At 48.2% G+C, this 18,381-nt stretch overlaps 1 protein-coding gene across 2 annotated transcripts; it reads left to right on the plus strand.

Moving 5' to 3' along the window:
* The first annotated feature begins 75 nt into the window (after window positions 1–75).
* Window positions 76–14,327, plus strand: MIGA2 (mitoguardin 2). Of its 2 annotated transcripts, none has more exons than XM_027687919.1 (16): window positions 76–126; window positions 1,158–1,400; window positions 2,017–2,227; window positions 3,104–3,216; window positions 5,428–5,539; window positions 6,025–6,164; window positions 7,556–7,673; window positions 7,857–7,957; window positions 8,453–8,568; window positions 8,992–9,064; window positions 9,622–9,708; window positions 9,933–10,031; window positions 10,404–10,538; window positions 11,267–11,320; window positions 12,151–12,267; window positions 12,900–14,327. In XM_027687919.1, the coding sequence occupies exons 2-16, from the start codon at window positions 1,305–1,307 to the stop codon at window positions 13,101–13,103; spliced, it is 1,776 nt and encodes a 591-aa protein (XP_027543720.1). In that variant the 5' UTR covers window positions 76–126; window positions 1,158–1,304; the 3' UTR covers window positions 13,104–14,327. The 2 variants fall into 2 exon arrangements, with proteins under 2 accessions (XP_027543720.1, XP_027543721.1); XM_027687920.1 differs by having other exon boundaries at window positions 7,559–7,673.
* The last annotated feature ends 4,054 nt before the right edge of the window (window positions 14,328–18,381 follow it).

Consider the following 18,381-nt stretch of genomic DNA (forward strand, 5'->3'; position numbering starts at 1 on the left):
GAGGCCCCGCCTCCGGGGGGGCTGCGGAGCGGGGGAAGGAGACGCTGCCCTTCCGCGGCCATGGCGGGCAGCGGGGCCGGCGGCGGGGCCCGCCCGGCCCGCGGGGCCCGCGCATCCCCCGCAGCGGTGAGTAGGGCCTCCCTCCAGCCCTGCCCTGACCTGTCCGCCGGGCCGCACCATGGCTGGGGAGAGGGGGGAAGAAAGGAGAGGGGGACCCCCAGGTGGAGCCGGCATGGGGGTGCGGGGGGTGGCGCGGGGGGGATGCTCGGGGGTGCGCGGGATGTGGGGGTGCGGGGATGCTCCGCGGGTGCGTTGGCGGGGCCCCGAGTGCTGCAGTGCAGGTGCGGGGGGTCCCACGGGGCGCTCCCCGCACCGGGGGGGTTGTAAAGCAGGGTGGGGGGATGCGCGGACGGAGCGGCTCCCGCGGTGCCGTCCCGGCGCGGTGACCCCGGGCTGTTTGCTGTGCCCGGGATCTCTTGCACTTCGCTGTTCTCAGCTGTGCTGTGGCCGGAGCGTTGTGTTTAACCTTGTGGGGAGCCCGTGTCCAGTCCCCGCGCGCTCCCCCTGCCTTGGGACCATTCCCTGCTGTGCTCCAAGAGTGGGTTTTGGCAGTGGGGGGCGAGGGGGTTTCGGGAAGGGGCAGAGGGTCGTCACACAGCTCTGGGGTCACACATCAGTGCTCTCTGTAGCTCTGTCCTTGAGCACATCCCTCTGGCCCAGCTCCCGGCAGAACTCTGAGTCAACTCCTGGTCAAACCCCCTTGGTTGGTGCCTCTGAAGGAGGGCTGTGATGAACAGAAAGCAGAGTTTTGACAGTGAAAACATGTCTGTTGTTATTTGTAATAATTGGGGTGCTTTTTTCATATGGAGACTGCAAACAAAATCCCCCCAGCCATGTGCAGCCAGCTCTGGTGTGTGTAGAAACCTCTGGCAGGTATCAAATCCCAGCATGCTGCTGCTGCAGGGCAGTTTGGGAATGTGCCCCTGTGGTTGGTAGGAGAAGCAAAGGAATTGCTGCTGTTGGTGAGAAGATGGTTTAGATCTCCTGCCGGGCACTGCTGCTTCAAGTGACCCGGCGTGTGGTTTGTGAAGTGCAGTACAAGGGGGGGCAGGCCCCGTGTGTCACTCACTCACCCAATTTTTCCCCTCTTCCCACAGGAGGAGGATTGCTGGATGAAGGCCAGCCCCAGGACTTGGAGCCAGATGTCAGAGAGAAGCTGGACTCCCTTGTGAGCAGCTCCCACAGTCCCCACAAGTGCCCTTCCCCTCGGCAGCTCCGGGAGGTGCCAAGGTCCCCGCGCAGACATGGCATTTAGGAGGACAGAGGGAATGTCCATCATGCAGGCCTTGGCCATGACCGTGGCAGAGATCCCTGTGTTTGTTTACACGACTTTTGGGCAGGTACAACAAAAGGCTTTCCTGTCACAGTCCTTGGATTTGCTCTGTGGGGTTGTGAGGGATGGAGGCACAGTGGGGTGGTACTGGGGGTTTGCAGTTTGAGGGTTTGGAAGAACTGCTGGGAGAGTTTGGGCTGGTGGAAGAAAGTTGCTCAGGGTGGGCTTGGAGAGGGGAGAAAAGCTCTTCCCACATCCCTCCCTGGAACACTGGGGTTCAACCTCTCTCTTCATCAGAGCTGCTAAAAAAAGACTTTTGTTTGAAAGAAGGGTTACATATTTCCCACTTGTAGTGATGCAACGCTTGGAGCAATAAAGCTCAGCTTTATAAAGCACCCCAGGGTTTCAGAGCTGGATTTGGGTAACCGGGATTGCATCTGCTACGGGCTGTGTGCAAATTTGGCAGCGTGTTGTGGTAAGACCAAGTTCTCCAGGTCCTGTCAAGATGATGCTCTGCAGTTTCTCTTCTGCTGAGTCTCAGTTGTGTGGCAGGCGCTGCCTGTGGGTGGGAGGGGAAAGCCGAGGTATCTCGTGTTTAACACTGTATTTTTTTTTCTTTAAAAAAAAAAAGGTGGTGGAATTGGATTTTCACTGTTGCTCTTTCCTATCTTTTGTGTTCAAAGTCTGTGTTCTCTCAGCTGAGACTCTCTCCAGGCCTGAGGAAGGTGCTGTTTGCCACAGCCCTCGGGACAGTTGCCTTGGCTCTTGCGGCTCATCAGCTGAAGCGCCGTCGCCGTCGGAAGAAGCAAATCGCTCCCGAGAAATGTGGATTTAAACCAGGAGGGATCACAGTGCCCATCCTGCCAACCAGAAGGGTCTCCTCTGTGAAGAAAGGTCGGCCTTGCACAAAGGGAAAATCCCCCAATTCCTTCTGTGAGGGTGCTCAGGGAGGCACGGGAAGTTCCTGATGGGAAAGCAAAGGCATTTGTGTAGTGCTTCGATGCAGAATGAAATGAGAAGCCTGAAGCTCAGTGCCATGAACATAAGAGTTTGGGAAGCAAAGGGAGAGACCCTAAGCTCAAAGTCTTGGGGGACGAAAAGGTGGCACTGAGGTTTTCACCAAGGTTTGCAGTTCCGATCCCCTTTCCTGCAGGCAGCCTGTGGCTCTCCCTGATAATAATGACCAGGGTGACCTGGTTGCATATTGATCTGGTGATGCTGATGTGATGCCTCACCCAGGGTCCTGTGCTGAGCTCTGGGGAGGGGAGGGTGGCCTGGGCCAGGCTGGGGAGTCAGGAGTGTCTGTCCAGCTCTGTGGTGGCTCCTGGACCTTGGGCAGCTTCTTTACTTACTTGATATTTGGAGTAAAACTGGCCAAAGTCCTCAGCAAAGCACTTTAGGGATTAAGGATTTGTTTTGTGAAGCGCATGAAAATCTTTAGGCATTTTTAATAATAACCAAGGGAGCAATGTCTGTTCTCTACATGGCCAGAGGGAAGGTGGAGGAGTTTTTCCTTGGTTCTTTCTACTTGCCTCTTGCTATCCATAAGCAGTGAATTCATTCCTCAGCCTCAGTGTCCCACTGTCAGCAGTTTTCTTAGTGTTTCATAGCGAAACAGAGCATAGAGAAGATCCATGACTTATTTTTAGGTATTGGATGCTGCTTTGCCCATTCGCAGTCACACTGGACAGGGTTATGTTCCCCTCCCTGTTCACAGCTTGAATCACCTGAGCCTAAAATCCTGTTTTTGTGTGACCTTCCCAACTGCAGGCTACTCCAGCAGGAGAGTCCAGAGTCCTGGCAGCAAGAGCAATGACACGCTCAGCGGGATTTCCTCCATTGAGCCCAGCAAACATTCCAGTTCCTCCCACAGCCTCGCCTCGGTAAGGACCTTCTTGGCAGGGCTGGGAGATGTGAGTGCACGGACCTGTAACGAGATCACCAAGTCCTTGGGCTTGTGCTGGCCAGTGGAAAATGCCAAAGCCTTTGGAGCAGAACAGGTTACAGTGTAATTGTAGGGCGGGTTCTGTCATTAACCTCGCACTGAATGTCTGGAGTTCCGTGTGTGAAACCAGAGCAGCAATTTCCTGTGGCCAAGAACTCCAGGGAACATCCCAGTTCTTTGGCCAACAAGGAGCTGCAGGAGGGACTTCCCTGTGGGACATGGGCACAATTCCTTGTGACCCGCTGAAGGAGTGAGGTTGGGTTGTTGCTGGGTCTCACAGCAATGTTTGCTTCTTTGCTTCCCTCCATGGTGGGGGTTTGGGTGGCCCAGCAGCCCCTGTGCCAGCATAGCCCCTCCTGTGCTGGGGCTGATCACAGGTTGCTTTGTTGTCAAAACCAAATTGACTACCAAAATCTGATAGCTGTGTTCAGGAAACAGCACAGGCTGAGAACACAGCCTTGTTCTATCTCCTCCAAAGCCAAAAGCAGCCTATAAATACAGGTAATTCAGGCTTAGCCAGGCAGGAGAAGCCATCAGTGCTTATATCCACCTCTTGTGAGATTCAAAACGGAAGTGTTTGTGGCTTCAAGACCTGTTTTACATCCCCATTGCTCAGAGCCTCAAGTTCTGTTGGAACAGCAGGGGCACAGGTGAAGTTCTGTGATGGTGAAACTCTCCCTTGGCATCACCTGGGCTCGGAGGCTGGTTGGCACTGCTGGGGAAGGAGAGGGGAAAAATCACCCCTTGGAAGGGATCTGTTGGGCACCAGCACCCTCCAGGATGTGCAGCCATTGCTGTATTTAGTTAAAGCATCAAAAGTTGCCAAAATCTGTGCGGTCCCAAGCGTGTCTCCAGCAGGCGGCAGTGCTGGCACGGCCCTGCTCCAGCATTCCCTGGGGAACTGGGATGTGATGGGACGTGTCAGCGAGGACCAGGCTCTGGCCTCGTTCCCCCTGCGGGGACTTTCACATACATTTAATTCCCCCACGGCTTCTCCATTCCCACACACGCTGTCCCAGGTTTTGTATTGCTGAAGTCTGTTTCTCTTCAGATAAAAAACTATCCAAATTCCTTTTTCCACTGCTGGTGCCTGGGTGGGGATATTCCCATAGGGAGAGATCTGTTCCCATACCCCCTTCATTGTGTGGGAGCTGAGTCTGTGACACTGTTCTCACTGATTTCATGTTCCTGGACAAACAGCTCATCCCTTGCACAGCTGCAGGTTTTACCTGTGGTCTCATCTGCTTCCTAGGGCTCCTCTCTGCCATCCAGTGCACTGATGATTTGCAATTCTGGATGTCAAAGGGATTTATTAACACTCCACAGGGATCAGTCAATGGAGGTGGGGCAAGAATTCATCTGTGAGCTGATTATTGCAGCTTTTTTCTAGTACCAGGCTCAAGTTTCTCTAAGCCACATGCAAACACTGATAGTCTTGAACTCAGCACTTTATTGGGTCAGACTTCAGGAGACATTGATGCCCTGGTGGGAAATTGGACAAAGCTGCCACTTTGCTGTGTGGATTGTAGTGCTCAGCCCTCCCTGGAGAGGGTTTGGTTCCAAAGAGAAGAGCGAGGATTCTCCTTGCCCTCTGGGGGATTCCTCAGCTGTAATTTTAACTGGAATCTGTTCCTTTATTTGGACTGTGGTTGTTTCCCCCCCACTTCCAGTGTTTTTTGTACAGAGAGCTGGGGCTGACATGAGCTTTCCATCAAAATCCTGGTGCCTTGGTAGGGATTGCTTTGGAGCTTTCCCAGGCTGTCACCTCCATCAGTGCTCTCCTGCTCGTGCTCATCATTGTACAGCTCAAGTTTCCTAATGAAGCTTCAGCATAAATTGGTTGGGAAGGTATTTCCCACACAACTTTCTGTGCTTTCAAAGGCACCATTGTGGTGCTGGGTGGAGAAGGGCAGGAATTCTCACCTTGCCTCCCCTCCTGAGCACATCTCCCAAGCAGGGCGAGGGCAGTAACCCCTGATATCTCCTCCTTTCCAGGCAAGGGAGCACTAATACAGGGAAGCACAAAGGCAAATGTGGGGAAGGAAAATGCCTTTTTGTTAAAATTGAACTCTTGGTGGTGTTTGTGTGGTCTTACCATGGCTACCTTTGGAGAGAATTCAGTTTGGTGCCCTCTGCTCCCTCCCTGCAGATGGTGGCTGTCAACTCCTCCAGTCCAACACCCGCAGGAATGTGGGAGGCCCAGGCAATGGGAGATGCTGGAGCCATTGGGGATGCCAGTGCAGAAAGCCTCTATGTTCAAGGTAAGCAAGCAGAAGGGGGACATCACCCTGGGGGGGCTGTGGGAGCAAGAAGAGGGTGGGAATCGACACAGAGCACCAGCAGCTCAATGTAGAGCTCTGACAGGAAGCTCTCTCCTGTTCTCAACTTAAACTCAGTGACTTGTTAGTTATAAAAATCCCATCTTCTCCTAAAAATACATTTATCTCTTTTGTCAGGGAGTAATTTACTTCCAAAATACTGTTCTCAAGCAACAGGCCCATCTTGTGCAGAGAACTGCATTTTGGAAGTATTTTGGAAGTAACGCAGCTGATGTTTTAACTGATTTGGGGATGTTCTCCTCAACTTTAATAAAAAAAAACACGTTGGGAAAGAAATACTTTTATCCTTTCAGCTGGGGAGAGATTTCCCTCTTTGCTGGTTTGTCTGAGTGAGCAAAGACTCATCCTGTGTTTCTGTTCCTGAGTGGCCTGGCACTCTCACAGCTGGTATTTGGTTGCATTTCCAGGCATGGAGCTGTTTGAGGAGGCCCTGCAGAAATGGGAACAGGCACTGAGCATCAGGCAGAGGGACAGTGCCAGTACCAGCACCCCTGTGCCCTGGGACAGCAGGAAACAGCAGGAGAGCATATCTGAGAATATTTCAGAGGTAGGTGCCTGCTGTTCCCTTGCCAGCTGGGGAACATGCTGAAAGGCCAGCCTGGGTGCTGGGAGGAGTAATTAGTGGGAGGTTAAAAGGACAGCAAATTAAGGGCAGAGTCAGGCCAGACTCTGTTTAAGAGCTGTCTGTATCTGCAGCTTCCTTATGCAATGGGGACTGGGTGTTTTTAATTTCTTTCTCTTTTTGATACGTCTCGCCCCCTCATTCCCCAGCTTTCCTACCCACCTTCCAGCCTCATGTCACTCACTGTCACTCGTGTCCTCCCATGGCAGAGCCTGTGGTAGGAAAAGGCTGGGATGAATTCAGCACTGCTTTGCCTGCCAGTGCTGTCTCTGTCATTTGTTAATACATTTGAAAGTGGAGATCTTGACGGTCACTGTCACTTCCTGGGGATGAATCAACTGGGATTCCTGGGAATTCCAGTATTTTAGGACAGCCCTGTGCTGTCTTGGACTTGAGGATTATGCAGGGAAGACCTGGGATAAGAGGAGGTTCAACCTGGAATGGCTCAGTGACAGCCACAAAGCTAAAAAGAGCTGCTGTAGCTCAGGACTGTGGAAGCTGATGCACTCCCAAATCTCCAGTTCTCACTGGCAAAAAGTTCCCAGTCCCTTGTAAACAGGGCCTGGTGTAGTAAGTCTATGGGACATTTGTCTTTTGTGCTGGATAATGTTTATCCAAGTCAAATCTGGATTCTGCTGTTGTTGACTCTCCTTGAAGAGTCCTGTAGGATTTCTAAAACTGCCTTAAAAACCAGTTGATTATTTATGAAAATAGATTTTGTGCTTCTTGTTAATGCTTCTGTCTTCTGGGTGAGATACTCATGCAAACACAGGGGCATGAAGGCAGGATACTGTGTAAGTCTTATTTTTCTCCCTTTTTTTTCCTATCCTCCTGTGTTGCTCACAGCAAACTTTGCTTATGCCCAGCACCTTAATCCAAGGACTCTTACTCTGTTATCCAGTTATCCAGTTCTGGATACTCTGTTATATTCAACACAGGTTTCCTGATGGGAGTTCCTCTTGAAATTAGGCTAAAGTCACAAGTCAGGAGAATTAAGTGCTCTGTAACTCATTAAAATACCTGTTTTTCTGGATGGCAGGTTAAAGTTCTTTAGTTCTTTCTTCCTTTTTTAACAGGAAAACAAAATTGTGAAGCTCAAAAGCCAGAGGGTTTTAACAGGCTGTATAGAAGCTTCTCTTCCCTGTGCATTATTAGCTGCATTGTAGGATTAATGACTCCTCTCTCTTTTTATTTTTAATCATTTAATCTGCAAACTGTAAATCCCATTTTTACTGAACATTCCCTCCCGTATTTCGTGCTGTCAATCTGCCCCTGCCCAGCTGGCTAACTAAGGGTGGCATTTCTGTATGTTCAAGGAGGAGTCCCAGAAAAGGGAGTTTGCTGAGAAGCTGGAGTCCCTCCTGCACCGAGCCTACCACCTCCAGGAAGAGTTTGGATCCTCACTCCCATCAGACAGCATCCTGCTGGATCTGGGTAGGGCACCTGGGGTGGAGATGCATTAAAATGGCAGGGTTTTGTCTGGTTTTACATCTTTTCTGCAAGCCAGGCAATGGAGGAGTGACACAGGGCTGCTCGTGGGGGTGGGAGAGAGCACAGGAGTGGGGAGGAATGGCAGTCCATGAACTCCAACACATCCAGGTTCTTTCCCTCCTCCAGAGAAGACTTTAATGCTCCCGTTGGCGGATGGATCGCTGCGGCTCCGGACGGATGATGAGGACAGCTCAGCTTCTGAGGATTCCTTCTTCTCTGCAGCAGAGGTGACTTCAGTGCCAGCTGTGTCACAGTCCAGTTGCTTGGAGGGAAGGCACAAAGGCAGCAGAGCCAAACACATCTGGGTAGAGGAAGATGATAAAACTCAGAGCAACAGCCCCAAGCTGGGGGTTCATGATGGATGTTAGGAAAAGCTTTTTAATTAGGGGGGGTGGTGCAGGCTGTTCCAACCAGCACTTCCATGTCATCTTCCTGTCTACTGTAGGAAACATGGTATAACAGCTAGGAAAGTATTGCTGTCTAACATAAGGTGACTTGGCTCTGTAAATGTTAGGGGATATTGAGCTGTGTCAGAGCTGAGACAGCTTTTGGTGGGAAGAGAAATATCTTTGCCTGAAATAATTGTCACTGACAAACTTTGCTAGTTGGAGATGCTGTGATTCTATGCAGCGGGTCCGTCTTGCTTGTGTGCGGTCCCTGAGTATTTGCAAATATTTAACAAGATCATTTTGCTCTCCCCATGTCTCTTGCCACCTCTGCAGCTCTTTGACTCTCTCCCCTTTGAGGAAATGCCATTCCACCTCTCCAGGCCAGTGGCAGCATATGAAGAAGCCCTGCAGCTGGTGAAGGAAGGGAAGGTCGCCTGCCGGACGCTGAGGTGAGGGGCCAGCTTGTGTCGAGGCTCCTTTGGGCAGCGTCAACACATCATTTGCCTTTGAGCAGCCCCACTACCAGAGAAATGAGGTCCTAAATTCACAGCATCCTTCCTGCTGGTTTGGACTTCCCAGGGAATTAGCCCCAGATTTTAGGACACGCATGTTAAGAAAGAGTAATTGTCCCAGGAAATTAGTAATAGGAATGTGACTGTTCTGGGACACTGTTACAGGCACAGCCCTGCACTGTAACAGCCTGGCAGAGGTGCTGTGGTTCCCCAGGGAGCTGGACAAAGGGAATGTGGTTTTTCCTTTCTCCTATGCACAGACTGGGAATTCATTTTTTTGGTTTTAGGGGACCAATAGTTGGTAGGAACACCAACATCAGGAGTACTGGAATTTATACAATCCTTCCCCTTTCCCTCTAGGACGGAGCTCCTTGGCTGCTACAGTGACCAGGATTTCCTGGCAAAGCTGCACTGTGTCAGGCAGGCATTCCAGGTGAGAACAGCTCCAGGCTCCTGGGTTTCCATGGCATGTGGCAGCACGTTCTCCTCCAGCCCAGACTCCCGTTGCTTAATTCTGTAATCCCATTCTGATCAGTATGATTTGGAAAGAGAGGGGATCCCCTGGTCCCCGTGCCCAGCTGGAGTGATGGTTACATGGCCACTGATGCTGGTTTAGTTCTGGGAAGTTAAAGTTTGGGAAATTCAGAGTTGCCCAGGAGCTTTTACTCCCACTTATGAGCTTTCAAATGGGCTGGTGTCAGACTTCTGAGGTGGGGGAGCAAGATTTCCTGCTTCCCACAGTCCTCTTCCTGGCAGTGTGTGGAGCCTGAACAGCAGCTTCCAGTATTCTTGACAATTCCAGTCTTTCAACCTAATTTTGAACTCGTGTCCTGGAGAGAGCAGTTTTGTTTTCTAGATCCAGCTTATTCAAAGTTAACAACACTGGTGTGTGTAGCTTTGCACTGCTTCAAGTCCTGTCCTTTTTCTTCCTCCCAGCTCAGGATTTGTGTGGGGGCAGGTGCTCACATGACCTCTGTGTTCCCTCTGCAGGAGCTGCTGGAGGATGAAAGCAACCAACTGTTTTTTGGGGAGGTTGGGAAGCAGATGGTGATAGGACTGATGACAAAGGCTGAAAAGGTAGGAAGTTTGTGTAAGAGCTAAGCTATGTCTTGAACTGGGGGACACTTGTTCCTCCATCCCAGCCCAGAGTCTGTCCAGTGTGTTGGAAGAAGAAAATTTCATCTGCGTGCTAGTAACTTTTGTGATGTTGATGAGAGCTCAAATCAGAGTAGTCAAACTTTGCTGAAATGTGCCCACAGCTGTTGTACCTTCTGAAGTGTTTTGTTTCTCCGCTCTCCCAGAATCCCAAAGCTTTCCTGGAAAGCTACGAGGAGATGCTGCGTTATGCACTGAGACAAGAGACCTGGCCGACCACTCAGCAGGAGCTGGAGGGAAGAGGGGTTGGTAAAGACATTATCTTTGCAGAGTTGCAGAGGAGTTGGAAGATAATTGTTGAGAGGTTGTGGACTCCCCATTCCTGGAGGTGTTCAAGGCCAGGGCTGGATGGGGCTCTGAGTAACCTGGTCTAGTGGAAGGTGTCCCTGCCCATGGCAGGGGATGGAACTGGATGATCTTTAAGGTCCCTTCCAACCCAAACCATTCTGTGATTCTGTGGTAAATGGATATGTAGGAATGGCCCAGGAATGAAAGAGCTGCTGCTGAAATATGATTACATTGACTTCAGCTACATTTTGTTGCTTCAAACCAAAAGCGTAAAGTCTCTTTTTTTTTTAAACCTGTTCCCTTTACAGACTGTTCTGCTCCCTTGACAGGTGGTGTGCATGAGTTTCTTTGATATTGTGCTGGACTTCATCCTCATGGATGCTTTTGAGGACCTGGAGAACCCGCCCTCCTCCGTGCTGGCCGTGCTGCGCAACCGCTGGCTCTCCGACAGCTTCAAGGAGACGGTGTGTGAAACAGGGAGTCCTTGTGCTGAGCCTGAGATTTCAGTGCCAGGGCTAGAAAAGAGCATAACCTCCTCTGCTTTGGCTGAGCTGAATTCTCCCTTTATAAATACCATGCTTTCCTGGAGCTCTGAACAACCATCTTCTGGTACATGGAAATCGTTTACAGGAAAGCCTTCCTTGTTTGGGAAGCATCTCGTTGGCAACCAGACTTTATTGCTCTGGGGGCCTTTATCAGCGATGCCATGGAGATGTTAAAAGATGTTAAAAAATATGTTAAACACATATTTTTGTGAATGAGAGTAAGAGGATCAAAATGTAGGGAAAAATACGTGTGTTAGCACGTGGCCATTCATTCTGGTGGTACCTCACCAGACACTGATGCTCAAATTGCAGTGATTCCCTCTAGTCCTGGCCCCCAGCTGCATGTTTAAGTTTGATAGAGTGAGAATAAGAGGGTTGGGAGGCACCTTTTAACAGCTGTCTGTTTACAGTGGATTGTGGGCTGTTGGGCAACTATGTCAGATCATATTAGAAATTTAAAAAACCCTTCAGCTTTTCTGGAATGGATCTGGAGTGGCTAAATCTGCTTCCAGTTTGCTTCAATTTTGTCATTTTAAGAGCTGTTGGCACAAAAGGGCCACTGCTTTGATGTTTTGATGGCAATATGTTGATAAACCTTAGATTTTTTTAATGTAATCCCAGTAACTGATAGTCTCTGTTTACTGTAGGCTCTGGCAACTGCCTGCTGGTCAGTTCTGAAAGCAAAAAGGAGGCTTCTGATGGTAAGCAAAATGAATTAAAAGGGAAAGAATCTAATGTATTTGAAGATGAAAGGAGAACACCTAGATCTTGACAAAATATAAAATCTTAAGTGGTAGAAGACTGAACTGAGTCACATTCTTTGTGATGCTTTAGAGCACTGGGGTCCTGTTGTCACTGCTCCAGTGCCATGCCAGTATTTTACTCTGTCAGATGGAGTTTATTCTCCCTTTTTCTTAATGTGAGCAAGGAAGGTTCACATTCTCCACTTCTTCACTCCCCAGCACTGATGCTGCCTAGTTATTACTTGATGAGTTTAACTTAAATCTGTGACTTTCTAAAGTATCACAGTAGATGAGTTCATAGACCTGGGGAACAGGAAGCTGCAACTTCACAACTTCAGTTCTGCCACAGGATCTGTGGCCTCTGGCAGGTTTTCAGCTGGATCCCACAGCCAGCTGGTACCACAGGGCTTGCCCTTTGAGGTGGCACAAAGAGAAGTGAGAGTGTTGGAAGCTGTGCTGGTGTTGTCCTGCAGTAGCTCTGGCTTGGATATTTACATCTCCTTCCCTGGCTTGGGCTGGAGATTTTAAAGAGGCTATAAAAACTGGCTTTTCACTTTCTTCTTTTTATTTTGCTCCTGACATAGTAGTTTAAAAACATGAAGATAGTAATCCTTCAAGGGATCTAAAAGATAAATTTAGTTCTGCAGGAAGAGATGTTCCTAATAGCTCTGAACTTCAATTACTGAAGTTCAGTGCTTTCTGGCAGGGAGTTTGGTAGCTGATATGGAATAAGCTGCTAATTCTGTCTGAGAATGAAGACCAACCAATTCTTGCCTTCCCTGTGGCAGGTACCAGATGGCTTTATCTCTCATTTCTACTCCGTATCGGAGCATGTCAGTCCTGTTCTAGCCTTTGGTTTTCTGGGGCCCAAGCAGCAGCTCTCTGAAGTCTGCAGTTTCTTCAAGGTAAGGTGGCTTTTCTGTACCTGGGCTGTGTGGGACTCCTGTCTGCTGGCTTAGAGCTGCAGGTGTGTGCTCTTGGTGACTGATGTGGCGTTAAGAAACTCGACTCTCTACAAAAGCCTTTTGAAAGTCACTTGGTTTTGAGATGCAGATTGCTGAATTGAGATTGATAAGGATTTCCAGCAGAATTTACTATAGCTGACAGCAAAACTGTGTGATGGGATCAATTTATACCATCAGTATTGGAAAAGATTATGGGTGTATATGCTGAAAGAATATTTTGTCTAAGAGTACAGGGAATCTTACAAGTTTTGTATTTGATGTTAAAGCCTGAATCCTCTTGTTCTGGTTGATAGTGTTAGGAGATGTGAGACATGAGAATGTGTTGCATCCATTAAATGTTTGCATAGATATTGCCAAGGCCATCAGCATTGCTTTCCTGGCTTCAGGAGCTCTGCTGCCCTGTTCCAGAGGCATGAGGGGATCTATCCACCAGAGTCATCCCCGGCCTGATGCAGGTCTTTGCTTGGATGTGCAGAATTCCTTATGGGGTTCTCTGCTTGCTGCAGTCCAGGCAGCTGGTGCTGGCAGGTGGAAGGAGGTCCCCTGACTGTAAACCTTCCCTTTTTTTGCAGCACCAGATAGTGCAGTATCTGAAGGACATGTTTGATTTCGACAACGTGAGGTACACGACGGTGCAGCTGCTGGCAGAAGACATTCTGCAGCTGTCGCGGCGGCGCAGCGAGATCCTCTTGGGATACCTGGGCACCGAGAGCTCCCCGGAGATGAACGGCACCCTCCCTGGGGAAACAGAGCCACTGAAGGAGGAGCTCATCTGATGTCAGGGGAGGAAAACACTTTTTGTACAAGGACCTTTTCCTCCCAGAGGTGGATAAAACTACCTGCAGCGTGCAGCGGTGGCAGCAAGACTGTCTCAACACACCTGGCGGGACCTTCTGCTTTTTGTAGCCAGTAGTGTTTGCTGGGATGGATCCAGGACCACTTGCCAGCTTATGGTTTGAATTTCTTCTTTGTTCCACCTTCCTGTTCTTTTTATTATTATTACTTTTAATGTGTCATATATACATTGTGTCCTGAACTGCCCGGGGCCCAGATTTTTGCCCATTCTCTTGAATAGGGCAAACGTACGTTCCTGTTTTGCCTGTGTGTTTTCTGGGAGGTAATCCCTGATGTTTACGGTGTGGGAACAGGAATGTCACTAGTAAATTCTCCACTTGACCATTAGCTTCTCAAGGAGGCTTTGCTTGCTTTGGGATTTTATTATCAGTCCTCTCTGCTGTGTTCCCACAGACATTAATTACTGCTGATTTTTACTTTCCCTGTGTTAACACATGCAATGTGACTCGTGAAAATTTCTTTCCTGGGGAGGAAGAAATAGTTCTGTAAAGCACTGAAGTAAAATGCAGTCTGAAGCTCTAGGGAAACTGGTCTGTTCCCTTGGTGTTGCTGCTCTTTGCAGACCAGATGACGGGGTCTGTGCTGTGGTAATCTTTGCTTAGGAGGTTGCTGAGGTCTGTGTTTGCCCCCAGGGCAAGTTAGTGTGAGGAGGGGATTTGCATCCTGCCTGTGCATGCACAAAGTGTTTACCATCCATCGAAGTGCCTTGCTGGATTTCAGAATGAGCCAGCAGCAGGTTTTTGCTGGGTAGGAGGTGTGGGGTGTGTGCAGGAGGGAAACAGTGTAATGTGGTGCCTATTGCTGTTATGCACAAGGTGGTCAGAGGTGTAGAGGTTGGATGTGTGCACAAAAGGGGTTGTGTGTGTAGATAGCTGGAGAGCTGGGGTCAAGCTTCTAGAGAGGAAATGACTCTTGATAGTCTGTCAGTCCTAACAAACAGAGTTTTGGGTAATGATGGAATGTGTGTGTGTATGATGTGGTTCTGCTGGGGTTGGGTCTCCTCAAAAGCTGTGATCCTGACTGCATGGCCAGCACCTGGAATCTGGCTGCTGTGGGATGTGAGCTGAGTTGGATGCTCATGTGGGACAGCAGCAGTGGAATGTGCTGGACTTGCAGAATCATAGAATATGCTGAGTTGGAAGGGACTCATCGGGATCATCAAGTCTGACCCCCATCCCTGCACAGGACACTCCAAGAATCCCATCCTGTGCCTGAGAGTGTTGTCCAAACGCTCCTTGGACTCAGACAGGCTTGGTGCTGTGACCACTTCACTGGGGAGCCTGTTCCAATGCCCAACCTCCCTGTGGGGGAAGAACCTTTTCCTGATACCCAACCTAAACCTCCCCTGGCTCAGCTTCATGCTGTTGACTTGAGGCAATCCTGGCTTTTGTGTGAGGTTTGCAGTGATTTGCTGAGTCCTCTGAATGCAGTGTCACAGGTGAAGTTGAGGTCCAGCCTGTGCTTTCTCCTATTTCAGTCTACATAAAGCTCCAAGTCCCACCCTTGGAATGGGGAGGTCTTCAGGACTTCCACAAAAACATAAGCTTCACTGTTTTTGTTCCAGGCTGACTGGATGCCCCTTATTCTGTTCCAGGTAAAAAACACAAGTCTTATCCAGCCATATTTTTGCAAGGGGAAAAAAATAAATATGTAAGAATCTGGAATTTCCATATGAGTGGAAAGTCAGTGCATGGGCTTGGAGAATACAAATCTCTTGTCTCTCTTCAGATATCCAGTGTGGATTCTGCTGGTAAAAGCAGGTAGGAAGTAAACAGAGAAAAAAGTAAACAGGAGGATGTAAAAGGAGCAGATAAATGTGCTGTGCCATGTGCTCTGGGGTCACCCTGCTTGAGCAGGGAGGTGGGACCAGATGACCCACTGTGGTCCCTTCCAACCTGACACATTCTGTGGTTGCCTGAAATGTTCCTGAGATGTTTGCAAGAGGGTAAGTGTAGAGCACGTAACATCTGGTGCTCTGTAAGCACATCAGGCTGATGTGGCTTATCCTGGAAACCAGATTAATGCAATAAACAGGACAATGCTGAGGCAGAAATGAGGAGCAGCTGCCCAAAGTGAGGCTGCATGGAATAAACTGTTATGAGAAGGATTTAAGAGACAGCAGTTGAAACTAGGAAAGGTCTCTGAGGTGTCTTGCTCCTGGCAGTGTGCAGGAAGAGGAGAAACAGAGGATATTGTATTAGCACGACACGCCTGCTACATGTGAACTGTGATTCAAAAGGATGGTATATTCTGAAAGCAAGTTACTTTGCAGAGAAAAAAAAATGGTTATTGTGCTTTGTGCTCTTGTATGGCTGGTTTAGAAGAAAGAGTCACTTCAGCAGCTTTTGTACAGTGGTTAAAAAGATGCTAAAATGTGAAGATTAATGTAACAAGACGGATTGTAATTCCAAACAATCAGTGCTGTTAAATGCTCATTTTTAGAGTTGTTTTATGTGTATTTATTTACTGTTTTGAGTGTCTTTTGGCCTCAGTGCTTGGGCAGCCTGCCTGCTTTGTGTACAGACAAGAACACTGGCTGCTGACTTTGGGCTTTCTGCAGCCTTGCAGGAAAGGAGGCTGAAACAGGGTCCCCCTGAAGCAAACACTAACTTGCACTGTGGCTTTTTAAGCTGAGAAATTGTAAATTCCTAATCAATCCAGTGAACAAAGACTGTTTTATTACAGCTTGATGCTTTTCTTTTCCTTAGCCTTTTTTGCAAGTAGGGCACTGCTGCCCTCCCAGTGAAGGTAAACAGGAATCTGCCTCGGAAACTTCCACAGCTTCTTGAGCATTGAGTTCTCCCTCTCTGCCCACAACACTGGGCCCTGCTCCAGCCAAGGTTGTCTGCCCAGACAAACTGGTTTTATCTTTACTGGGATGGATGTTTCATTTTGTTGCTGCTCTTTGTCCCTCCCCAGTCCCAGTGTAGCTCGAGAGGAAAGGCAGAAAGGGGTTTGCAGGAATTGCAAGGAGGGAATTGCAAGGACCAGTGGGTTGAGAGGAGTTATTCCTATGGAAGAAGCTCTCCTGACCTCAGGAGCGATGGTCAGTGACCTGCTGTGTTCAGCTCCTTTGGATCCAACCCTGAGCAGGGGCTTGGCTGCTTCCATTGATCCCAGAGCAGGGCTCAGCCCAAATGGTGACTGTCTCAGACTCACCTGTTTTGCTGGGCAGAGTAAAAGGTTATGTCAGAACACCTGCCTGCCCTCTGGCTTCCTGACATCCCTAGAAAATCCTTTCCCCAGCATTTTGGGTTTAGCAAAGGAAATTCTTCAGCATTAGTAGCAGAGATACATATTCAGGTAGAATCCCTAGAGATGAGACATTTGCCTTTTTATGATGAACCCTTATTCTCAAGGGGTTAAATCAGTCTGGGCTGACACTCGCAAGATTTTAACACTGATGGGGATTTAAAGTGGCTTAGCAGCTCTGAAATAAAATCCCTCAGTAGTTTCTGATGCTTAAACAGAATTTAAAATATGCATGACTTTCATTTTTTATGTGGAGGTTGTAACAAGCTTCACCAGTGGTTAAAGTACATACTCAGTACTTTAGTATGTATGTAGAGACTACGCCAAATGGCTTTAGGAGGGTCTTTAGGATCTTTAAAGCACATTAATAAAAAATTATGAGGAAAAATCTGCCTTGTATCTACAAGATCAGTGTGGCTTTGAAGAGCATGACTTGTGCTGTCTCATACAGGGAGGTGGGAAAGCAGGATTTTATTTACCCCTCTTCAGTAGAACATTCCTCTGCCATATCTGAAACTAATGAATGTAAACTTGTGCCTATTTTTTTGTTGATTTCCTAAAGGTGTAAAAATCTGTTCTTGTTTTGCTTCTATCTTTTTTTCTTTGCAGCTAATTTTTTTTAATATCTTTAATCTTAGGATGTGGGCATTACAAGTCAAATAAAACTTTCCTTCATTGATTGTGGTTTTTGTTTCTAAATTTCCTGGCAACACGTGCTAGAAACTTAGTCTTTGGTTTCTAACTTAGGTGACAATTGTGGTGACACCTTTGGTGCTAGTGATGGTATAGAACAAGGTTTGCTCTTCCCAGAGTTGAAATTATGAACTTAAAGGGCTTCGATGTAAACTTAAAGGGTTTGTTTGCATGGGGAGTTTTCCACGGGTCCACTGACACGTCCATAGACTAAGCAGGCTATAAAATAAACAAAACAGCTCCTGTGCTTTGAGCAGTGGTTGGAAACTATGGGGTTTCATTTTTCAGATTTTTCTGTGGTGGTTTGGCTGTGTTGGGGTGTGGTGTGTGTAGAGTAGCAGGCTGTGATGAAGTGATAACAGGAATCCCAGTGAGGAGCAGAACCTCTTAAAACATTGTCCCAGGTTCTTGTAGAACTTATCAGGCTCCCAAACTGCATGAGAGAAACCCAGAGCAAAGCCTGTGGGTTGGTATCAGAGGGGCCCATCTGCTGAGCAATGCAAGAAACTCGTCTTCTAACTCTTCTGAGGCAATTACAGTAGATTTAAATACTCTAATTTTCAGACGATACAGAAACCAGAGTGAATCAGATAGGCTGTTTCTTCCACAGTGATTAAAATTTCATCCCTGTGCTTAAAAATAACCCCCCCCCCCGAGCCTCTGTTGGCATTAATGCAAGCCTGTCATGAACTCTGATGTATGCAAATAAAATGTTCATGAGTAGGAAAATTTTTGTCTCGCGCCACACCCTGATCATTAGTTGAAAGAGTTAAAAGGAGTTTATCTCAGTTTCCATGGAGTCAGACTCCACACTCATTACAGCTCAGGAGCAGCTCTGTGCTTTCTTATGCTGAGGAGCAGAGCAAAGGCTGCTCCTGTGTATTGACACTTTTTTCTCCTGTTCAGGAAGGAGTGGGTGAATACAGCAATGAAGCCCACAATTTTCAGTACTTGTCATGGTACATAGATCAAATGTAATCCACTCTGCCAGCATAACTCTACATTCAATAGCTTGGAAAGGAGGAGATTTATTTAACTTGAATAATGAAAGCAGTAAATCACTCATGCTACCTCATAGCAGTCTTCTGTGATGAACTGAGCTCCTGCAGTAAATATTTGCTCTTTCTTTCCAAATAATAAGACTTTAATGCTGTTTTTTCTTCTTGCAATGCCAAGGAGAGTGTCAGTTTGAAGAGCCTGTTGAGTTTAATGGGATACAATCATAATTGAAGCAGGTATATTACAACTGCAGGA

This window comes from Neopelma chrysocephalum, unplaced genomic scaffold, assembly GCF_003984885.1.
Source record: "Neopelma chrysocephalum unplaced genomic scaffold, ASM398488v2 Primary Assembly neopelma1_74, whole genome shotgun sequence".
NCBI lineage: Eukaryota > Metazoa > Chordata > Aves > Passeriformes > Pipridae > Neopelma > Neopelma chrysocephalum.